Raw genomic sequence first — 25,848 nt, 5'->3', positions numbered from 1 at the left:
AGCAAGGTCTTGACTCTGAAATAGTGCTTACAGGAACAGGACATTGAAACAGTGCTTACAGGACCATTGTGCAGTGAATAGAAACACGCAGTGAACAGTCGCGAAAAATTAAGATGCACTCGATCGAATTGATAGGTGCGCGATCCGTGAGGCTTCTTCGATCCGCCCTGAACGCAGGAAAATTCAGTACATGGATTGGTAAACTTCAATCCTTTACAGCGCCGAAACTACGCCATTCTCGACATTTTGCCAGAGGAACTTTCGTCTCGGAATAACGTCAGGAGTCTACCCTGAATAATTCGGTAAGTCTGGGACACCCTGTATATAACTATTCGCTATATTATCTATTATGTGTATATATATCTACACATACATTTATATGTTAATCTTAATTTATCACATTGTCTTATTGTCATATAATCTCACATTTCAAATATGTACATTAATATAAATACACATGTATAATATGCACTATATTTTATCACACTTTAGTTCTACCTTATTATATTATCTTATTTAAAATTAATCGTCCCAAATATATCTTTATATGTTTATCTATAAAGTGAAAATATATGCATTAATCTAAAAAATAATCGTAATTGTCATGTACTGTAAATGTGTAAATGCGTGTAATACAGATTTCTTTTTTAATAAAGTATTACTTTTTACAATTATTCCTTTTTTTAATCAGACATTTCCGACAATAAGCTGTACATTAAAATGCAAGTGAAATATTTCTTGACTATTAACATGATAGCATATTTCGTAATAATAGTAATTATTAATATAACTTTATTAAGTATACGAATCACTGTATTTCTCAACGAGATATATTAATTCCTTTACGTGGGAAGTAATGGCGAATACATACATATTAAAAAGAGAAGATGTTAAAGGATATTATCTAAATTTATATAAATTTGAGCCACAAATGAATGAACAGCAATAAGTAATATCAATTTAATAAATGTTAGGAGAGTAAGATATATTGAGTGTTAGTAGCTGCTGAACAAATGGCTAGAGTCAGTTAAATTATTAGAGATTATTACTTTTCTTTATAAATGGACTTTTTATCGGAACTTTTTAGCAAAACTGATATTATAGCTTCTTCTACAAGTATATATCTTAACTATTAATGTTAATGTCATATGTATGCAACACTCAATAATGTAGCATGACGTACATTTACAATTAACCTTCTGATCTTTGATCATAAGGTCTAACACATTTGGTTTATTCATTTGATCTAACATAAGTCGAGCAATACCCAATCAAATGGAGTAATAATTGAACATACTTTACGTTGTCAAAATACGCGCAACACTATGTTAGATGGCTATGAATAGTTTTAGCCACGGACTTTCGCATTTAGAAACTTAATCAAGACAATGGATAACACGAAGAAACATTCAAATATATATTATCTTAACTCTTTCGTCCCTGGTTATAATTATAAATATAAATATATATATGTTTCTGATACTTATGTGTACCATTTAGGACGAAAGGATTAAGGAACTTTTCTATCCTTTATTAATATTCTAAAATTTTAATTCTCTTATTACTATTCGCGAAGGGCTAAATGGGCAATGTTGTTTACAGAATAAAAATTTAGAAAAATTTATGATTAATCACTATTTTGCTGAAGTATCATATAGCATATCAATTATTAAAAAACAAAAAATTTGCTAGTTTTTAACAATCCTCGAGTTAAAATTTTTTTCAATTTTGTTTATTTTACTACATTTGTAGTTTAAACTTCGGTGAAATCTCATCGACATTTTCTGCAGAAGTTTCGCATGTGAATTATGACAATCACATCGAGTATTAAATAAATAACAAATGAATGACAAAACAACAAATGAATAAATAAGTGAAAACTACATGATATTCATGGTCGGTGACTACTCGTATGTGACACAGATAGCGACACGAATATGTACATATTTTTTTTCAACGCTCTCATTTTAGGAATCTAATTCCCGACCAATCGTCAAACTTTCGATGTATGCGGGTTACATGTGAAATGCGAATTCTCAAACAAAAGTCTTAGATCGCGTTCTCTTACATTTTCTTCATTTTATCTCTCGTAGCCCTACAGTCTTGATGTTCCAAGAAATCTCATGAATGAGAATTTTCCTTTTGTGATTGCATAATCCCTTTGCAAATACGCAACTCTAAATAAATTAATAAAACGTGCGTTGGTGGCAACCATTAATTTAATTAATGATTTCCACAGACGATTACTGTTAACATCGTCATCTACTGCAGTACAGCGATCTAATGCTGTTTGTACCTTCAGCTCCTCCCGCGTGATATCTTATATTATTCGATACAGAACAGTAGGCATAACGTGTGCAATCCATTTTGACAAGATAAAAGATTCTTTTTAATAGTAGCGAACTCTACGATTGTTCATCGCGCTTCGAAGTATCGCTCTATCGTAAAATAGTGGGTTGCCAAGACCATAAAGACGTCTTGCTTTCAATGGCCGATCTCTGTCGACTGCAACGTTGAAGGACGGTCGCCTCGTCGCTGACTCTATCGTGCCTTTTCCGTACAACGTACTGCCACTTTTGTCCTCAATCTCTTTCACGGACGGCAAGCGAGAGTATCTGAGCTCATCTACGTCCTCGTCTCTCGGCAATGGACGCTTCTTGTCCTCCGGAACTGGTCGACCATCCGGATATACCCGGATCACCATCGGACCTGTCAAGTATGGTTCGTTCGGTTCCGCTATATAGTCGCTGCTTACCACAGTCTCTTCAGCAAGACCATTTGTTTCGCTGCCACTACCAGCTGGAATGATAGAAGCAGATGGATTGTTAGTAAACGCATCGGCGTGACCACTCGATTTCGAGAATTGGTCTAATAGTTTATTGAGAATTGAATAACAGAGCGGTTTACGTAAACGCAATGGAAATCAGGAAGCATGTGCATGGAACAAATCTTGTAGTTGATTTGAATCGTTTTGAATCAAAATGGATTTCTTAAAATTGTATAAGTATGCACAAATGTGTCTCATTCGCGTTTTATAATCGGAATAGTTTTAAGTATATATATAAAAATTGTCTATTGTTGGAATAAGAGTCAGAAAAGTATGGTACATGCATGATCATTGGAGAGTATGATTATAAGAAAATTTTTTATATTTTAGCGGTAGAACTTTTCGCATTTTACATTGCCACTGCGTGTGTAATATATATAAGTATACATGCGCGCACACGTGCGTATAAAATGAAAATATATATGCATAAAAGATTTTCTGAAATCTTTTTGTAGAAATGATAAAGTTATTTAAATTCAGATATTGTACTATTCTTTTATATAATACTTGGAGTAATAGAAGTAATGTGCCAGTTAATTAATGTGCCCAGCAAGGCAATTAATATAATTTCAGAATTTGATTCGATAATGACAACAAATAAGCTTCACGTTCAACATTCGTTACAAGTCAAAATACATACAATTTACTTATTTAAGATAACAGAATATAAGATAAAATTAAAATTGATATTTAGCATATTCTCAGCATAGCTGTAAAACATTTTCTGTTATTGTTTATTTTATTCTGTATTAATATTTTATAATATTATGCATAATTATTATAAGTCTATATATTGTTCTACCATACTCATTTTGATGGAGAAAAATCCCACATGTTCGCCAAACATTACTTCTTTTGATTCCCGAGCAGAAATGAAATCAGGTATGCCCTATGTATGGTTAGGGCCTGATCAGGAAGCAGTAAGGTATGTCCTAATAAGACATTCCCGACATTTGCCTGATCCGGTGCGCAACAGAAGTTACGTTTTAAAACATTTTTCAGGTATATCTTACACGGGCCTGATTTCCTTATCCCTATTATTGCCCTATAAGGGTATTTCTTACACGGACCTGATTTTCTTATCCCTATCATTGCCCTATAAGGATATTTCTTACACGAGCCTGATTTCCTTATCCCTATCATTTCCCTCTTATAGGATTTGATAAATGTTAGCCTGATCATTTTACTTGGAACTGTAAGATCTTGAAAATTATCATTTTGTATACTACTCTGTAGTGCGACTCGTTATCGATTTTCGGTATCGATAACTAGCGACAGAAAAGACACGATCTTGGAGAAAAGCGCTCACTACACTCACAGGTTGTCACTACCCAGACAGCACATAATACTAAAAGTTAGCGGAAAGACGTCTTTTATAAGTTATCTTTTTGGCAAAGCGAAAAGATGTCTGGAAGACATATATCTTTTCATCTTACCGAAAAAGACAACGTAAAAAAGATATCTTTTCGTCATCTTTTTTATGATGTCTTTACCGACATAGCATAAAGACATATTAAAGATATCTTTTCAGCCAATCAACAAAAACCATTTTTATTTTATATTATTATTTTATAATTATATTAAACACCAAAATAAATTGATTAAAGAGTAAGAACTGTTTTATCGTACTTGCAAAATAAAGGTCATCACACATAAAATTCAATGATATATTTTTTACGTTTCCACAGAAACGAAAAATGTATTTTAATAAATTGATTCGAAATTATATACTTAATGTAGAAAGAATAGTAATTTCTATTTAATTGCGAGTATTAATTATTTTTATATCATATACATTTCAATGTACTCGATTATGGAACAATAAGAGACAAAAATCAACACAGTGTGTTTCCCGCCTCTGATTCACCAAGTGACCGATAGATGGCCAGGTCAGGCGTGACGTTCTCACAAGTAACATTTGGTTAGCACCTTACAAATAACCATCTGGAAAACCGATCCGGTACTTTATTCTTCTCTTCTTTTGGACTCTTACTTAGAACATATACTAGTAGTATATGTTCTAAAGACTCTATAGTTAACGATACTGAAAACTATCAATAACGAGAATCGCACTACTGATGCCCTTACCAGTACCCTATTAGAAAATGTAAGGCACAGCAAGGGGCAGTCATAAGGTCCTAATAAGAAAAACCTGATCAGGCAATTTTAATTCTCGACGTTACATTTATGGTCGGGGCCCAACAAGGACTACCTGATGAGACCCTAATCAGGTGTTAGGGCATGTTTATTAGGTCCCTATTAGAACCCTTCTAAAATTTCTGCTCGGGTTATTACGTGTTTTGGTGAGACAACGTGCCTTAGAAAATGTACAATGTATTTTCGACCACATTGGATGGCATGCGGAAATGGCTTAACGACTTCATCGCATCCAAACCTTGAAGTTTTTACGAGGACGAAATTTATAATTCAACGAATGGCGTTAAGTTGACAAGATTCAATTATCTCGATGTCCTATTTTCTTCTTTTTAATTTTTCATGAAAGTAAGCAATGAATTTCATAAAAAAGGATTTTAGAAACTTATTTGTAGTTTAGAAACTTCTAATAATAATTATATTAGTAGTTATGATAACAATAGATTGTATGTGTGTGTGTGTGTGTGTGCGTCTGAATATAAAATATATTAAATTACTATCAATTATAATTAATATTATAATATAATAATGTAATTGTATATAAATATATGTATTAACATATTATAATATAATATTATTATTTGATTTCAAGTCTCAAGGAAATCTGTTCTTTGTGTTGTTTCCGTATGAATCTCAATATTTGATTTTCTTTTATAACCGTAAAAATCCTATCAAGTATAGTATGCGTTCATGTTATTTGACATGACATACCAAAAAAGTAGCATCGTTCTAAACAGGATAAACATACATAAGAGTACAAGACAAACGAGAACGAATGCTCACTTTCTTGTGCGTGATAATCACACTAGCTCAATGGCCATCATTCGATCTGAACCCGTATATTTATTGCTAAACGCGACCTCCACATTATGATAATTTGAAATCGAATATCTGCATGTCAACACGCCTTCTCCTCACTTCCGACAACTAGTCAAATGCCATCGATTTGTAGGATACAAGGATCCCAAGCTGAAGAACGTGCAGGAATTTGCCCTCGTGAGGATAGGCATACGTGTACATGCATATAGATACACACGTAAGTAAGATGGATGGCCGCAGTGTAAAAGAAAAAAACACAAAGGACCTTCATAAATCATGTCAATCACAATTCAAGAAAAATAACTTCTACCGAAAATTTTGTTTGTCATAACACTTGTCTATTTAAAATCAAACAGTTTTTTTCTTATATCCTATGTACCTTCTATCCAAAAACAACATATTATAGTTTTGGATTAAAACTTTGGATACATTAAAGTAAAATGCTAGATATGAAGTTTTACTCTGTATAGAAATATATGTATACGTATTTTTGTATAATTTAGCGCGATCGCGAATGGGGCTGAAAAAAGAAAACGTTACACGTCATTTGAATTAGCAATGCATTGAGAAATGTACAATATAATCGACATCTTTTAATAGAATGTTTCTGATACGATTTCACTATACGTATGTACTATCTGGTACATGCGTTGATAATTAGTTGATAGATATCTGAAATTATGAGTGCAACATATCCGCTTGCACGCTACGCATGTATTATAGCTTTCTTCGCATGTCGATGCATTATTAGTATCCACGCATGCACGTGCATATATACGCGCGCGTATATACGTATGTAGGTATATATATAGATACATATGCACACTGATTACTCATTTGTTATTTATTTTTTTCTTGTTTAATTGATAATGATTTTTCGGTAGCCGATTAATTGATAATCAGATAAACTGATTTTACGTTTTGAGTTCGTAAAACTACTGCACATGCTACAGTTATTAGCGCGATACTGACACAAATTAGTTAGTATTAGTAAAATTTATTTATTCTGTGTGCATGCATACATCGTGATGCGGGCTTGAGCGTGTAAATCCACGCGATACCAATTATATGGTCGATTTTAAAAGCTTATAGCTCGAAACCTATTGAAGTTTTGGTATGAGAATTTTTGCCTCATATTAACTGCAGAATATTTTATTAAAATATGTAATAGTAATCGTAGAAGACTTTGTGTATGTACATATACTTTGTATAGATATATGGGCCACAGAGTGAAAATGTGAAAGCTATCTTGATGCGCCAATGCGAAGACCCTCATCAGTAACATCAAGAAAAGTGACCTCCTTAGGTGACCTATCTATTGATCATTGGATCTTTGTGAATATTGTTTCCTAACATTGATTGAAATTACGTTCATCGACAACCATTGATGTCAGATAACAAATTAGCAAACATTTTTAAAAAGAATATCTAATATTTCAAAAGAAGTATAAAAGAAAAAGTATAAAAATATACTTCTCACAAGTCTAAAAAAGAATTAAATTTTAATAAATATAAATTTATTATTTATATATTTTATATATCTTAACTTCATTTGATGAAAGTTTGCATTGGTTTATAGAACGCGACTTTCTGGGAGGTTTTGCGCTCTATTATTTATTGTTAGTACATCTTTCAGTCTGATTTCAGTCTGGGATTATATGAGCAATGTAGTATGATTTCAACAATTTCACAGAGTCTAAATCGATCCAATAGTTTTAAATTGGTGTAATGAAGCAATGTGACGATCCGCTTTTTCTTTCAAAAAGAAAAAAGAAAAGTTTACGCACATGTACACGAGAGAGAGAGGAGAGAGGGGGGTAATTGAAGCGTGGATTTATTGGTTATTTTTATTTATTTATTATTAAGGAAGACTTTCTAGAAGTGTAAACGGCATTAAAGCTGCGTCTGGAACTTTCTCGAGTAAGGTGCACTGAAATTTTCGTTCGCAAAACCGCGCTATCCAAGACAGATTTCCGAAATGAGAAAAGGGCAAGGCTATAATAAATTATGTCGCTTTTCGTTTCTCCTGATAAGCCGAAGTGCAACATTCGCGTGGCACATTCGTGTCCTGCATTCCTTTCTCCTTCGTAGCATGTTCCTTTCATCGCGACATGCGTATATGCTACATTATACAGTGGCATTTGCAATTAAAAGTTTTATATGTTGAAGACAAAGGTTCGAATAAATCATTGAATGTTGCACAATGTACTCCCTTTTACGAAACGATGTTTAAATAATATATTGGTATTTATAATAATAGTATACGATTTAACAGATTCCACAGCAAACTTAGAATTGTAATCTCTCTTAAGAATATCAATGTCTTTTGTATTACGAAATATAAAAGATAATGATAATATATAACATATTTTATTATAAAGTAAATTGGTCTTCGCGGGATTAATTGATACTTTCCAAATTAATATTTTATAGAATAACAATTTAACAATCTCGAATTTCGGGATTGTTGCGTTTGAACTGTAAAACTTCTTCTAACGATTATTGCCGCTAATAGAAGGTTGTCGAATAACTATCTTGATTACTTTTAGCATACCCACCTGATAAGTCGGCTCCAGTCGTGAAGTAGGACTCATCGTTATCGTGGCTGATCCTCGACGAGAATCTGCTGCTTCCAATCATAGCGCGCCAAACTGTAAATGAGATATCACGAAGTCGCTTGAGTATCGCATTGTACCGTATTCCGCTAATGGATATCCGTCTCACAGAAGTACATAATACTATAGCATTATATTAGATGTGTAAATTAATTTCATACTTTTTTTTTAAGAAATTGAGAAATTTAAAATTGCAGAAATTTCGAAGAAAGTTTTACTTTCTTTTTTTCGAGAGAAGATTCGCCCGATAAATGGACAAAAAGTATTAGAAAATAATGGCGGATATTTCGAAGATTGACATGCTTATTATTGTTTTATAATAAAGGCTTAATTTCTTCAAAAAACTACGGAATTAATTTGTGCATATAATATATATATATATATACATATATATATATATATATATTACATATATGTAAGTATAAATAGTTTTTCCCCTTATATGTCACACGTCGTACAATGTTCTTAAATGGTGATCAGTGTAACTAGGATTCCTCGACTTTAATGATTTGAGTCATGATCTGAAGCAACCTATTGTGATAGTCTTAAAGTGATGTTAAATATCAACGAAATTCCTGATTTGTATTTATAAGTATGCGATTTGTCCGATCATACTTTGATTGGGAAACATCATCAAACAAATATTAAAACATAAAATCTCAACTGTAAGCGGACAGGAACTTTTCCTTACTCATTTCCTTGGCGCCGCGTTGATAGGGGTCCAACCTATCAAGGATATTGTCGTCCATGTTGGCGAGGCTGCGCACTCCAGATATAAGTAGGTTCTTGTTGCAGTCCGGGCTTGATGAATCGGCACAGTAACGCGCTACTTGTTTGCTGAATAATCCGTATAGATAACTCATCTGAAATGAAAAAGAGAATTTACTTAAGACCTACTTGTAACGGACGTTGATCTAGCGTGTTTGCGAAGAGCTGATGTACATGTGTTCGCTCGTAAAAGAAAGAACCGCGCGTGTAAATTTGCGCATCTTCTCGAAATGCGATATCTTTGGAATAATTATGGAAAATGAAGAGAAATCGCTTTTCATTAAAATGTTACTGATAATATCTGAGAACGCAATTAAAGAAATAAACATTTTGAAACAGAATAAGTTCAAAACATGAGAAAAGAATGAGAAATAAAATTAAATTCTTATCAAATACAATCTTCAGTTGTAATATTTTCTTCATGGTAAATATCTAGAAGTTCCATTCCAACGAAAATTCAAGCTTTTTTAATAGCAATTAATAAAAGTATTATGAAAATGGAACATATGAAAATTTTTAAGAGAGACAAGTCTTTATTAAAAAGTTATAAACAAAACAGTTTTCTGTATAGAACTGGATAAAATTGAATATGTGGGAAGAGTGAAGCCCTTTTCCTTGTATCCCCTAAAAAACCTGATCCAACCCATTTTCTAGAGGTATAACATTATTCAAAATAAATAGTTCTTCGTGAATTTTACTATTTAATATTTAAGGAAATATTATATATATACGTCGACGAATTATTTCGAAAAATTATCGAATTTCAAGAAAAGTTCTCAATATATATATATATTGTGAAATAATACACAAAGAAATTGTGCTAAAAAATATATCATACTAATTAGTATGTTAGTAGTTAAAAATTATTATTCTTGTATTTTGTGATTGCGATATATTCATACTTCAATTCGTGAATCATATCATTGTTAACTTAATACAATATTTTTTGAAGGACTCAAGTTATCGATTTTTACACTAAAAAAATTCTTAATTAATTAATTTCCGTAATAAATCGTGTCCGCATTTTCTTTTATGTCACGTCGTCGAATATAGAAAGTAAGAAAGATGGAAAGGTGCGGGCAGCATCGTGCGCGCCTTACAATCAGGATGCATTGTCGTATGCTGATCGCGTTCGGTGAAACTCGCGAGTGATGTTCAGTTATAATATAACCAACGAATATGTATGCGCGATACGACGTTTCGTTTATCACGTATCAGATTGCGTGATACACGCGCGTTACACACGCGCCTTTTTTCGCCGGTATAAATCTCGCCGGTCGCGTGAAACCGGTTGTCATTCTGATACCGCTAACGCCGATGATGACGATAACTAGAACAATGTCTTCAAGAAGGCGAATGATTCCTTCTGCGGATGGCATCGATGACGCGCACGTGCGATCTTAGAATTTCTAATCACATTTCTGTGTGCGTAACGATACTTTTCATATCTTGCGCTCCTTTTACAAGCCATTCCCGCTGGGCGCGTTTACCTTTCGACATTTCTTGACACGGATACATGACTGATGATTTTGCAAATAATTAATCCATCTGATTCTGCATTATTGTATTACTTTGATATTTATAGCTGTTGAAATTTGATTATTTCCCTTTACAAATGTGCGAGATAAGGTATAAATAAATGTGTTCAGTATTTCAATAAACAAAAGAAAATGTATATATATATAATTACGAGAAATATGTAACAATATATTCAAACAGTTTCAAATAATTATATATCAATCACATACAAATAAGCAAGAAAATATACGTGTGAACCTCAAAGTCACAAGAAAAGAAGATACAACATTAGCCAATGCTTTGTTCAAGCAAAGAATCTCATAAATCAAATTAAAGAAAAATTTCTACTCATCCAATTGATTCCGTGACTTCCAGATATCAGTCGCCTTTTTCGTTTTTCAGATCTGTGCACAAATCCGCCTTAATTCTATATCGGTAATCTATTCGCCAGTAACCATCCGCCAGTGGATCCACTTATTTGTTCGCTCGCTCAGTACGTTCGCTCGCTACAACGGTCGCGTGAGAAAAAAGGCCGAATACATCGCTACGCGTCTCATCGTGCCGATATTTGTTTATCGATATTTGATGCCCGAATCTTCCCGAGACAATTGGGCAGAATTAGCGCGAAGTTTAAACTAGTTTTCTCAACAATAGCAAAAATTAAATAAATAAATATAAAAAACAGATAGCGATATATAATAAAAATATATGTATATTTTTATTAAGTATAAAGTTTAACTCAATTTAATTAATAATTTTGCTTAAATTAATAAAATTTCAATTTTGAAGAAATTGTAAATAAAATATTTTTGTAAAACGATATTATAAATAAAGATTCAAAGTCATTTGTATTTTTCTTCTAATTTTAATATCGGATACCTTTGGTGCATATCTACTTTTATTATTGAATACGATACTTTCGTTTACATTCCATGCGGTTCGCTTTCTTTACACCTCAATTATTCTGTGTGTTTGCAGTTATTCTAAGCATGTTTATTCCAAACTAACATGAGCTAATGTTCCCTTTCATGCGCGTTCTAGCGCGGTTACCATTGCTGGCTGATGTATCTCGGCGCGTGTGGTCAGTGAGGGATCGTTGTCCCGTTTCCGTTGTGATTCCGGAAATTGAGAGAAAGCGGAGATGAACGGCGGGACTATCTCGGCTGCAGGCGAATTAGCGCGGAAAGACAATGACTACACACAGCGTCACGCTAGAAACACACGTCTCTACACTTGGAAGCAGCGATATTTGTTCTTTTTTTCCTATGTCCACATTGTGACACATTCCGCGCTCTCTCTTTGCCACTTCGTCTCGTCTACCAAAATTGCGTTTCGCTAGGTTTCTTTTGCTTGTTTAACTATTGGGTCGTCCGGAAAGTTCGTGCCGATTTTGAAGGAAAATGCAAAGGCAACATTTTTTTATGTCGATAAATATTTATTGTCTTATGTATGCACCGTTTTGTTTCACAACCTTTGTCCATCTTTCACGCAACTGGAAGATTCCATTCTCCCAGAACTTCTTAGGTTTCTCGGCGAAAAACTCCTCAAGGTGGTTTTTTATGACGATCAAAGAGTTGAAATTCTTGCCGCTAAGAGAATTTTGCAAAGACCTAAATAAGTGAAAGTCTGAAGGTACAATGTCTGGTGAATACGGTGGGTGAGGTAGCACATCCCAGCCAAACTCCAACAATTTTTGTCGGGTAGTCAAAGAAACATGAGGTCTGGCATTGTCCTGATGGAACACGACGCCCTTCCTATTAGCTAATTCTGGACGTTTTTCCTGAATCGCTGTCTTTAATTCGTCCAGTTGCGAGCAGTACTTATCTGCATTTATCGTTTGGTTGTGTGGTAGGAGCTCATAATATAGGATTCCTTTCCAATCCCACCAGACACAGAGCATGACTTTTTTTGGATGAAGGCCGGCTTTCGGAGCGGTTAATGCTGGTTCATTTCGCTTACCCCAGGATCTTTTTCGTTCTACATTGTTGTAAATGATCCATTTTTCGTTACCCGTCACTAATTGCTTCAAAAATGGTACGTTTTCGTTGCGCTTGTACAGCGAGTCGCAGATGGAAATGCGATCCATTAAATTTTTTTCGGCCAAATTATGCGGAACCCATACATCATAGCGACTTACGTAACCAAGCTTCACTACATGATCGTGGATAGTGGTTTTCGATATTTTCAGTATCTCTGCTAATTCACGTGTCGTGTAGCGCGGGTTATTCTCGATCAGTGTCTTGAGTTGGTCATCATCAGTAGTAGAGGGTCTGCCCGAGCGTTCTTGGTCTTTAAGGTTAAAATCACCAGCTCTAAACTTAGCGAACCACTTACGTACGGTTCTTTCAGCTAAAGCGCCTTCTCCGTAAACAGAACATATCGAATTTGTTGCTTGTGAGGCATTTTTGCCTTTCCGGTAATAGAAAAGCATCAAGTGTCTAAAGTGTTCTTTGTTTTCTTCCATCTTCAAAAGAGTACAAAACTGACACGAATCAATTTATCTCAAACAACTTTTTTCCTAAAGATGCGTTGAAATGTCACCTTTAAGCATATGTATATAAATCGTATGTTTTCAATAACATTGATATATTCAGACATGTTCCAACGCCATCTATTAAAAATCGGTACGAACTTTCCGGACGACCCAATACAACCAAAATTAAATTTTGTTCAGTTTGCTTATAGATTGATCTGTGATCTGCACTCCGGAGAGAAACTTCTTATACTTTTCCGATCCTGCATACGCCGCGGCACTCTTGAACTTCAACTTGGCAATTACGGATGCAATCGCTTTTACTTGCTGCGGCAATCTTGCATGCATGCATTTAATTCCTAGTGCATGCAACCGCGAAATACCGCGCGTGTACAACCTTGGCCAAGAGAGTACAAGGCACCTTCGATAACTCGGATATGTCGACTTCACCAATTAAGAGTCTATGGCCGGTATTCATAGTCGAATCTTATATTTAAGACCGTCTTAAGTTTATCTGAAGATGCTGTATGGATCATTTCATTGGCTATGGAGTATCTGAAGATACATTTAAGACGGTCTTAAATATAAGATTCGACTATGAATACCGGCCTATATTTCAGTTTTAGTTACGACGTAGGTACGCGGAAACATAACAAGCAGAAATGTGAAATGACAAGATTGAGATAAGTGAATATTTCGATGTAATAGAAAATTTATTTAAAATTGCTTATATTTTACTGGATCAAACCTGGCAAATGTCGATGTTCAGACATGAAACTTTCTAACTGAAGCAACTGTGCGCTAACGGGATTTGTTAGACTTATAAAACACAGTTATTGTTCTAATTAGAATCTATATAAATCAATGAATAAATTATATTCACTACGAAAAATGTCACCCCAGCCAGGGTTCGAACCCCCCTCATACCGTGCGGGTGTCTTAACCAATTCGACCACTGGGGCATGTGGTCGCATTTTTTAAATTTATTTCTTACAATATACAGCGTGTTAGTTTTCAATAATGTTTTATATTGAATTCTATACATATTTGACCGTTGTATTTCTTATTATGTTTATATTGAGTAATATTTTTATTCTATATGCGCGCGGTTTATTTTTTAGTTGTTAATTAACATCTTGTTAATATCTTACTTTATCTGGTGATGTGTTTTGATCCACGCGCTTCTTAAATATTTGCCGATATAATACAATAATATATAATCGGAAATTTTCAAGCAATTTTCTTTTTTCTCTCTTTTTTCTATAATACATATGCAATTAAATATTATCGAAAAGTATATTTAAGAAACAAAAAACCATGTATTTGTTATTCATTTAATCATACAATCTATTTTGATTGAATGATATAATATTATCTGCAGGAAAGAATTTTCTAAGAAGTCCCATGGTCCAAAAATCGAGAATAAATAGTTAATGAAGATTAACTAATTTTTTGATGATATTCGTGGATTTTTATAATTTTAGAGAGATTTTGCCTATTTGCAAAATCATAGACGTTGTCTGATGATTTCTTGTATACCATTCTCTTGCGAAAATAATTCACGCGATTATCGTGTCACGGCGACAATTAACAACCGTCAGGTAAACCATCAGTAGTAATTATTTTTCCGTGTCAGCCAATCCTGGTAATCACATCGTAATCTTCGAGGATTTTTACGACTGTTCGCCACACTGCACAACTATACTTCCGCGGATATTAAAAGTACTGCACAATAGATATGAAGATATTTGAGATGTCAAGAATAAATAATAAATCGCTCGAAATATATAATACAATAATAAAAGAATAGTCAATGTCAAGTTATCGATTGATGACGTTGAAAATGCAATATAAGTTTTTATAGCTAATGCTTTATTTATGAAACATATGAAAAATAAAATTGGATGAATAATAAATAATGTATTCTCTTTAAATTTTTTAGGATTTATAATTCCCAGATCAACTAAGATCCAGATTAATAAAATAATAATAGTAACGATAATTTTATATATTAATATAAAAACAAAAAGTAAAATCACACGTGTTTTTAAACTTTTTACGATATAATTGTTTTTTAATAGGTTAATACGAAACTCTTGATATCTAAGCTTCAACTTCGAAAGTATCATTTGTGCAAGACTATTTACATTATCATGAAATTGGCAATATACAGTAATACATTAAACATATGTTTGATTAGCCTAATATTTCATTTAATATATTTATCAAATAAAAAACTGACAGTTAAAGTTAGACAGTTAGTTACTTTTATTAATCAATGTACAACACTTTACTGTTATAGAGCACTTTTTATAAGGTTTTTTAATTTTTTTTTTATCGTTAAAGACTGATGTGTTATTTAAAAAAGAAAAAAACAGCAAATTTGTTATAGCAATCTTGTTTAGATTGAATATGTAGATTGACAAATTTGTGACATCTACCTTAAAAGAAATATTTGGAGTGTGTTTGGAGTAAACCATCACACACACAACACACACACACGCGCGCGCGCGCGCGCGTCATTAATCCGACAGATGTAAATGTTACTATTCGCAAATTAGTTGTGCGAGATTTTAGCGGAAGAGGACAACTTTGAAGCAGGGAAAAGTGAAATCAATAGTGTTCAATGCCGAAATATTAAGTGATTGTATCGAATGTTCTAGAAATGTAGGAATCGTCATTATCGCCATTATTATCGTCATTGACATCAATACATTACAATAATGTCATGTTTAAACTAAAATTATGTATATAAGTATTTATAAAACAAAATTTCTTATGCTTTTATAATCTTGTTTAGACTTTTGGTATATATTATATATATGTGTATGCTCTGCTTTTCTTACGGTTTTCCTCTACTTGTTACAATCTACAGTCTGTAGTCTAATTGTAAGTTCATTACGTCGATTTTTTCACAATAAAATTACCTTTTTAAAAAAAGGTACAAAAAAGCGCCAAGCATACGCGCCCGAAGAACGCGTTCAAAGATGACCTCTATAAAACTAATGATATCAACAAATTTCGCCAATTATAAAAATGAGTATTTATGCAAACCAAAAACTCTATTACATTTATTCTATTTATTACATCTATTATATTTTTATACAACTAAATATTTTAATACATATAACTATTTCAATACAAATAAGTGTTTTTTCAAAATACTTGGCGCTGCTAAACCGATTCAATAATTGTCTTAGTATTTAAATAATCTAAAGATTACAATAATTTCTTTACACTCTAAATTACATAACACTTCGCTGAAATACATATATGTACAAATGTAGTTAAACTTATTCTATGCTTAATTCTAATGTCACACACATACACACACATGCACGCATTCACAAGAGAGAAAGAAAGAGAATGAGGCAATTAACATAATGATTCGGTTTAGCAGCGCCAAGTATTTTGAAAAAACACTTATTTGTATTGAAATATTTATATGTATTAAAATATTTAGTTGTATAAAAATATAATAGATGTAATAAATAGAATAAATGTAATAGATTTTTTGGTTTGCATAAATACTCATTTTTATAATTGGCGAAATTTGTTGATATCATTAGTTTTATAGAGGTCATCTTAGAACGCGTTCTTCGGGCGCGTATGCTTGGCGTTTTTTTGTACCTTTTTTTAAAAAGGTAATTTTATTGTGATTTCACACATTTTGTAGTGTCTTTGTGGGCGCACAGCAACCCGTCTTTATGGGCGCGCAGCTACCCGACTTTGTAGCAGTGTGGCTAGACGCGCGTGCGTGCGTACGTGCGTGCGTGCGCGCGCGAGTGTGTGTGTCTCAAAATCGTCATATTTCGAATATTCCATAACTTTATAAATGTTTCTTTGATTTTAATCAGCTCTTAACTACCGTGCCATATAAAATGTATTAAGAGATGATTAAAATTAAAGAAATATTTAAACAGTTATGCAAAATTCGAAATGCGACGATATTGATCGATACTGCATTTAGCATTATCGACTCTACATTTACGTGTCATTTCAAGCCATCTAGCGTCGAAATTAGCGAACTTCACATTTTTTCATTCATCTCTCCGCGAGCCCCTCTTGCCTTCACTTGACAGACAAGGAGAAAACGGAGTATCTTAATCGTAAAATCGTGACATTTCAAACTTTGCATCGCAATATCTCCGTTCGTAGGATACGTAGGAGAAAAATAAAAACACTTTTCTTATGCAATTCGAACCCAAGCTATCCATTGAGCCTACTTAGAAGTTGATCGGATCAGCCGTTATTGAGATCTAATAATCTGAGTGTCTGCGAAGCGTCGCTTCGCGTAAAAGAGTCACGGTGCGGTCTCGCCGCGCGTATACTTGGCGTGAGACACTACCGTGTCTCTTGATAATCACGTAAGGATATCGTTAAGAAATATTGTCGATAAATTTGTATAAAATATGGTGAAAGTCCATCAGTCAATATTGTGCAGATACGCTGCATCATCGTCTTGTTTATGAGATCAATTAAAAAGAAGCTTACTACACATTTAATATTTTTAAAAATAATTTTATACACAAAGGTAATCTATATATTGGTTAAATTTATTTTGGTTTTTAGACAAAATTGAAAGACAATTTTTCATATTCAGATGCAACTATACCATTTGTAATCTTTTGCTATCTTTGAGGTAGTTTCATAATTCTGTCTATGTAAATGTTATCAATTTTCTAAGTGAGAAACTGCTTGATGTGATTTTTGCAAGTTTCCGATAAATCAAAGGTTTGAGAAGACCGGAACAAATGATAACCAGAAGGTGCAAGATTTGAAGGATACGGTGACAACAATTCAATCAAGCTTCATCAATTTTTGCCGAGTCGCCAAAGAGATGTATAGCATATGATCTTGCGTTGTCATGGTGGATGACAACATCCTTAGGATTAATAAATTCTGGATTTTCTGCTTGATTGCTGCTTACGATCGGTTTTGTGAGCAATTGTGAGCAATACGCATTTGAATTAATCGTTTGCTCGTGTGATATAGGAGCTCATAATATTATATTTCTCTTCCATCAATCCCATCAAATACAGAGATCCCATCACCTTCTTCGGATGAAGTTTTGCTTTCGGAGTTAATAATGACTGCTCACCTTGTTTATCTCATCATCTTTTGCTCCTCACATTGTTATTAAAACTCTAGCTTTTGTCTCCTTAGTAACGACTCCTTTAAAAAATGATTCGCTTTTGTTGCGTTTCTTCAATAAATCGCATACAGAAATTTGTTGCATCAATTTGTTTTCCGATACATTATGCGGTATCGAAACAGATGACTAGCGTATCGAAGTGTGTGTAAATGTTCAACAATTGCTGTTTGCGATATTTTCAATATTTCTGCTATCATTCGCGTCGTGTAATTCGTGGTTATTTTTGATCAATGTCTTGATTTAGTCATCATCAACCGACCGGCTGTCCTGAGCATGGTGTATTATCGATAATCACAAAAATCACCACGAAATTTCACAAATTATTTTCGGCGTGTACGTTTGTTCATCGCATTCTTTTCATACACCGCATAAATCTTTTTTTTGAGTTTGAATTGTATTCTTGTCTTTTTTTAAGTAAAAATGTAGGAGATGTCGAAAACGCACGTTATTAGCCTCCATTATTGAATCGATACCAAATACACAAAACACAACCAATCTTTACAATTCTTTTTAATTAAGCATCGATTTGGCATCTGTAAATTTCTATCTGTTATTTGAGTAAAGTTAGGCATATCCACTTTTATTTATTTTTCATTTGTTGCTAAAAACAGAACTTTCCGATCTGCTAAGAATCTCATATCTTTTACAAGGTTACAATGAATTTATAAAATTTTATGAAGACATATTAAAAATACTTTGTTCTCTCAGCGTATTTGATATTGAGAATCGCAATTTAAAATAATTTTTGGTAAATATTGACAATAACGGAGACCGTTCCGATGATCATGACCGTGACATATATTATAGAAGTTACCCTCCTGAGTGACCTTCAAAAGGTTTTAGCCGTCGCTCGTTGTTTATTAAAAAGTTATTAACAAAAAAGTTTAATGATTTCGCACGAATTTTTAGCTATCCACGCGAAGCAAGAACATGATATTGACATTACAAAGGTCACCTTCCCGAATAACCCGCACTAGGTTTTCGTCGTCGATCGTTGTTTATGAAAAAGTTATTAACAAAAGAAATTTCGAAAATATACTAGTTATTTATTTTGAATATTGAAAGATATAAACGACGAATATGTATATGAACGAAGGAAGGAAAGTCATTTAAAGCAGTGAATCGTTACCCAGATAGCACAAGATATTCCTATGAATGTTTTAAGAATATTCTTGAAGAATATTTGGAATATTCCATAAGTCATTCTTATATATTTATCTTATGTTCGTAGGACATTCGAATGGCACTATTATAAATCTTTTTTGAATGTGAGTAGAATAATCTATCGAATATTCTGTATAATAACTATGCATATTTATAGAATATTCAATAAATATTCTAGGAACATCCCGGTAAAAATTTTTTTATATATAATCAGACAAAACTGGTTATACAAAATTATATATAATTTTTGTCCATATATAAATAGATATGCTTATATACAGGGTGTTTCCTAAGTAAGTAGACAAACTTAAGGAGGATATTCTTTGGCTTATTTTAAGAAGAAAAGGTCATATAAACATATGTCCTAAACTGCTTTGTTTTCCAAAAAAAGTACATCACTGTTTTCGTTCACTTTTCGGATAGCGTGCTTTTGCAGTACGAGTCAACAGCGGTGGGGATGGAGTGGGGATGGTCTCGCGGCGCCGCAAGTGAACACTCGTTTCAGACTGCGCCGCGCGGCCTGCAAGATCCCCAGACTTAAATCCAGTGGATTTTTTTCTATGGGGACAGCTTAAATCTTTAGTTTACGCTACACCTATTCAAAATGAAGAAGATCTCAGAAATCGCATAATAGATGGATGTGAAAGAATACGTAACAATCCAAGTATTTTTAAGCGTGTACGTCAATCAATGGAAAGGAGAGTTGAGGCGTGTATCATGGCTGCAGGTGAACATTTTCAGCAGTTACTGTGATGTTATTATTTTTCTTTTTAGTTACTATTTTCTTTTTCGTTATAATTTTTCTTTTTGGTTACTATTGTTTTTCATTTGTTTCATTTGCAATAACACAAACTGTTCTATAATAAACGAAAATTGAACGAAAACAGTAATGTACTTTTTTTGGAAAACAAAGCAGTGTAGGACATATGTTTATATGACCTTTTCTTCTTAAAATAAGCCAAGGAATATCCTCCTTAAGTTTGTCTACTTACTTAGGAAACACCCTGTATAAATGAATCTGCTATATACAGGGTGTCCCGGGTTTTAACCGACAAACTGCGGGAGCATATTCTACTAGTGGAAATAAGAAAAAATTCTTATATCGAGTTTGCTTAGAAATGCTTTATTACAAAGTTATAAACCAATATTGAAAAGAAATATGAGATAAGTAACAACGGATTTTTTCACAAAAATAAAAATTATGTACGCAATGATTTAGTGACGCATTTCAAAATGTTGTCCTTGCACATCGATACAAGCTAGACATCGACGTAGTACAGAATTTGTTACAGTACGACATTCCTGAAAATTTTGTTGCATCTCAGTAACTGAATTAGTAATTCGTTGCTTTAAATCTATCTGGTACTCTCCTGTTAGGAAATCTACGTTGATACTCTCGTACGGCAGCTCGTGCATTTCCGTCACAGAATCCGTACACGAAATGAGTATCAGTGTATTCCTCATTTGAAAACACTTTTGGCATTCTAATAGTAATTGCTAGTTCACACGACGATTGAAATCTAACAGCTACTGTTGTGAAAGTAACAATCATACTGAATCGTTTCAACATAGTGAACATGAATACATGTGAATACACATAACATAAGCATCTTCGACCTTCCAAATTCTATACTATGTTCCGTTGTTACTTATCTCATATTTCTTTTCAATATTGGTTTATAACTTTGTAATAAAGCATTTCTAAGCAAATTCGATATAAGAATTTTTTCTTATTTCCACTAGTAGAATATGCTCCCGCAGTTTGTCGGTTAAAACCCGGGACACCCTGTATATTTGTATATTATTAAAGATATGTAAGTAGTAAAATATATTATTTATTATAATCCGAAGTTTTCGAACTTCAAATTGCTTGCGTGCGTGAACTACATGGACATCCATGGGAGTCTCTGTGCCGCAAGCGTAAGAATTCTCAAAAAAATTAATATGCCAAGGTGTGTATATTAACTTTATTATATAACTGTCAGGCTAAATCTTAACGTCGAGTAAGAACTCGACGCGTGCACCACATAGCGGTGAGGAGCGAAAACACATATTCCTAGTTTATATAAAATCATATACAATTATATATGAATGCATCTGAATCATACTTGTGTTTATGTATATTTATATGTACATGATGCAAGGCTTATATATAATTATATATTAGACAAATACAGATCCATATATAATTATATATATAATATTGTAACGTTATACACAATGTGCAATACATAAACTCGATGAATATTCTAAAATCGTTCTGAACGAATATTCTAAAAACGTTCACGAAGAATATTCTATAAACATTCTTCTTTATTATGAATATACGATATCTAATTGTAACATTCTACGTATCATTATAGAATATTCAATTCGAATATTCTGAAATTAAGAACATTTGCACTCCATAAGAATATTCATAGAACTATGTGTGCTATCTAGGTAATATATAGAATAGTTTCTTTTAATATAAGTACAAAGTATTCTTCACTTTAACCAAAAGCACAAACAGTTAAATACAAAGTATTCTCTGCTTTAACCTAACCTAACCTAACCTAACCTGGTTAGGTTATATTTTCCGAAACTGGAGCCCCGGACACATACGTTCGTTTTCAGCCCGCTTCGCGGGAGGGCTGAGCCCCTCCCCCCGCCGAGATCCGTGCCGTGTACCAGGTGATCAAAATCTATACGGTGAAATCTGGCCCCGGCGGGGGGAAGGGCAAAGCCGAAGCGGGCTGAAAACGAGCGTATGTGTTCGGGGCTCCAGTTTCGGAAAATATAACCTAACCCAAACCTATTTCTGATTTAAAGCTAAAATTCCATCAAATATACTCTTTCGTAAACGTATGTGGTATCGTAAAATTATGCTCTATTCATTAAACTTTTTTGTTAATAACTTTTTAACAAACACCGAGCGAAGGGTGAAACCTAGTGCGGGTTATTCGGGAAGGTGATCTTTGTAATATATGTCAAACTCATGTCCTTGCTTCGCGTGGACAGCTGCAAATTCGTACAAAATTATTAAACTTCTTTTGTTAATAACTTTTTAATAAACAACGAGCGACGGCTAAAACCTTTTGAAGGTCAATCAGGAGGGTTACCTTGACAATATATGTCAAGGTCAAGGTCATCGGGGCGGTCTCCGTTATTGTCAATATTTACCTAATTTGTTTATTACATGTTTTTATATAATAAACAAATGTACAATTGTTCTCATGTAATTTTTTATATAGACTTACTTAAACAGAGTTGAGGGAGAATCTGTGAGTCTTAGAATAACTAAAGCAGCCTCTACATGTGTGTTTATTATTATAGTATACATCTTTCTATCATATATACATATACTTTCTATCATATATACAGGGTGTCCCACTTTAACTTTCGCGCTTGAATATCTCGAAACCACGGCAATTTCGGGAAAAATGTTTCAGACAGAAGTTGCAGGGTTGGAAGGGGGCCATTCAGTGGTGGTAACAGATTGGTCATTCGGATCATTTTCAAGGTCATTTGAAGGTCAAGTCCAATTTTTTAAACAGAAACCCATACTTTTTATTGCAGATTCTGATTCTCCGTTGAAATGTAAGTAACTTTTGTTCGAAATATTTTTTTAAAAACGCCCTCCTTATCCCGAAAACTCAGGTTCAACCTATGGCGGACCAATGATAATAACTCGCTTTATAAAAGACACTGAAGTTGTTTTTTTAGTATTTTACTGTTTACTGTCAGTATTAGCGTTACCCAGTGTGCACCACGTGGACGTTGCTGATCGGACACCTTATGGCCCTGAAACGGGCCGATTGCTCTGCTTTACACTAAGAAGCAGTACGTAATTTCAGAAGAAGTATATTATGTTTAGAAAATGCTGGAGGACATTTTGAACATCTCATGGATTAGTGTAAAGCGAAGCAACTGGCCCTTTTCAGGGCCACAAGGTGTGCAAATCCGATCAGCAACCTCCACGTGGTGCACACTGGGTAACGCTAATGCTGACAGTAAACAGTAAAATACTTAAAAAAACTTCAGTGTTTTTTATAAAGCGAGTTATTATCATTGGTCCGCCAAAGGTTGAACCTGAGTTTTCGGGATAAGGAGGGCGTTTTTTAAAAAAATGTTTCGGACAAAAGTTATTTACTGTTTGACGGAGAATCAAAATCTGTAATACAAAGTATAGGTTTCTGTTTAAAAAATTGGACTTGACCTTCAAATGACCTTGAAAATGATCCGAATGACCAATCTGTTACTACCACTGAATGGCCCCCTTCCAACTCTGCAACTTCTGTCTGAAACATTTTTCCCGAAATTGCCGTGGTTTCGAGATATTTAAGCGCGAAAGTTAAAGTGGGACATCCTGTATATGTCGTGTTATGTTGGTCGATGCAAATAGTTCGTCAGTCTTGAATAAATAAAAATAAAATCATACAATTCCGAAACAACTTGTATCAAACAATCTATTTGAAATAATACAGCCAGTTAGGTCGCCAGTGCATTGTAATCTTTTATTTATGTGGAAAAAAGCTTCCTAAATATTTATTTTAAAAAATTAAATTAAATTATTCTACATAAAATAGAATTTACAGAAACATGATTAATTTTTTAATCTATTATTTGCGTATTATGATAAATGCAATCAGAGAGAGAGAGAGAGAGAGAGAGAGAGAGAGAGAGATATGTCTGTTACTTACTTTCTCATTCTTCGAGAGAAATTCCCACATCGGTATCGCCGAACTGGTGACTCGCGTCGTTACCCAGCAGCCTAGTAGAATGCAGACAGTGACCTTCGCGATAAAAGTACCACTGGTCGTCATTATCATCATTATCGCGTTTCTTCTTTCTTTCTTTTTTTCTTCACTCTTCTTCGTTGGCTCCTTCTATCACACGTTTCACACTCTCGACAAGTGCAATCTTCACGCATGTGCAACCGGTTGTCTGTTCGCTATTTGATTCGTCTCACGATTGTTATCAAACAACCGAGCAACAACTCGCCTCTCGCTCTCTCGTATCTTACTCGTCAAACAGCGATCGATCGGCTGCTTGGCATATACTGAGTCGGAATCTCGTTTGCCGCTTCGTTTTATGTTGCCCCTCTGCATGGAAGAAGTATCAGGTCCCCCCTACTTTATTCCGTTCTCATCCGGGATCTCGTGCATACGTCAATACGAAGAGCAGAGTCCATGGGATGTCCGCTACGCGTGTTTTATTTACGCACTCTAGGAAATCGCGGTGACGCGACGCAAGTATGCAGAAAGCGCAAAAAAGGCGTCTTCCTAATTTTATTCGGCGCCACGCCGAAATTCCCGGGCGCGATTTATACGTATGCGAAGTCGAAGAAAGCCACTTGCGGTTCTTCGTCGCGATGCGATGCTCGATGAACTGCGATTAGCCATTCGCGAAACTTTATTTGTCTATAATTTTATTATTAAGGATGTGCAAACGGAAATTTATTGATTAAAACTATTTTAATGCAATTGTATCAAAGTTAGGGGCTAACGTGAAATTGACCTCCTCAAACTCCTTTTGTTAATAACATTTGTATTAGAAGTGTGCAAAAGAAAATTCGAAATGTGCAAACGATGAGCAATCAACTGAGCTATAGAAAGTTATTTTTTTTACATGTTGGGGGGTTAACTTCACGTGTCTCCAAAAATTTTTATTTGTACTTCTAGAGAAATTTGAAATAATAAAATTTATTTATTCCGATGAATGAAATGTAAAAATAAATTCCCTTTATTAGGCTATATTAATTCGCTTTTCTCTTTTAACTTCCTTATCAGTCAACAACTTTTTCTTTCAATAAATTATATATATTTATTTTCTTTCAATGAATTATAATATACTGGATATCCTATTTTAATTATAATATATAGGGTGTCTCATTTTAATTATTATAATATATTAGGTGTCCACTTTTGATTATAATATATAGTGTGTCCCATTTTAATTGACCACCCCTAAAAACGTGTATTTTTGGTTCTAGAAAAATTGGAAATAATAAATTAAAATATATTTATTCCGATAAAAAACAACGGGAGTAGTGGTAAACTCTTTCTTGTTGAATATATTGACTTGTGTGCATAAATGCAAACAATATAACTTTATTTTTATTTTAAGCAGGTAAGGTATAGGTTAATAATTTTAAAAAACTTAAGTGACAGTACTTTCATCTCCTCTTATATTATAAAAAAGAATAAGATATTTCACAGAATATGTGAAATCACAACAAAATTATCTTTTAAAAAAAGGTACAAAAAAGCGCGTGTGTTATGTGTGTGTGCGTGACATTAGAATTAAGTATAGAATAACTTTAACTACATTTGTAACATATATTTTATGTGTTTCAGCGCATTTTGTAATGTAA

General features: G+C 33.6%; 1 protein-coding gene across 1 annotated transcript; it reads right to left on the bottom strand.

Annotated features, from left to right (window-relative positions):
• Positions 1-340: 340 nt before the first annotated feature.
• LOC105275944 (rhythmically expressed gene 5 protein) lies at positions 341-25,154 on the bottom strand. The gene is made up of 4 exons (XM_011333165.2): positions 24,176-25,154; positions 9,107-9,278; positions 8,359-8,451; positions 341-2,799 (listed from the first exon to the last, which is right to left on the bottom strand). Exons 1-4 carry the CDS (start codon positions 24,305-24,307, stop codon positions 2,390-2,392), a joined length of 807 nt encoding a protein of 268 aa, XP_011331467.1. The 5' UTR covers positions 24,308-25,154; the 3' UTR covers positions 341-2,389.
• Positions 25,155-25,848: the final 694 nt, after the last annotated feature.

Source organism: Ooceraea biroi, chromosome 1, assembly GCF_003672135.1.
Source record: "Ooceraea biroi isolate clonal line C1 chromosome 1, Obir_v5.4, whole genome shotgun sequence".
Lineage (NCBI taxonomy): Eukaryota > Metazoa > Arthropoda > Insecta > Hymenoptera > Formicidae > Ooceraea > Ooceraea biroi.
This window is presented reverse-complemented; position numbering and strand designations above follow the sequence as displayed.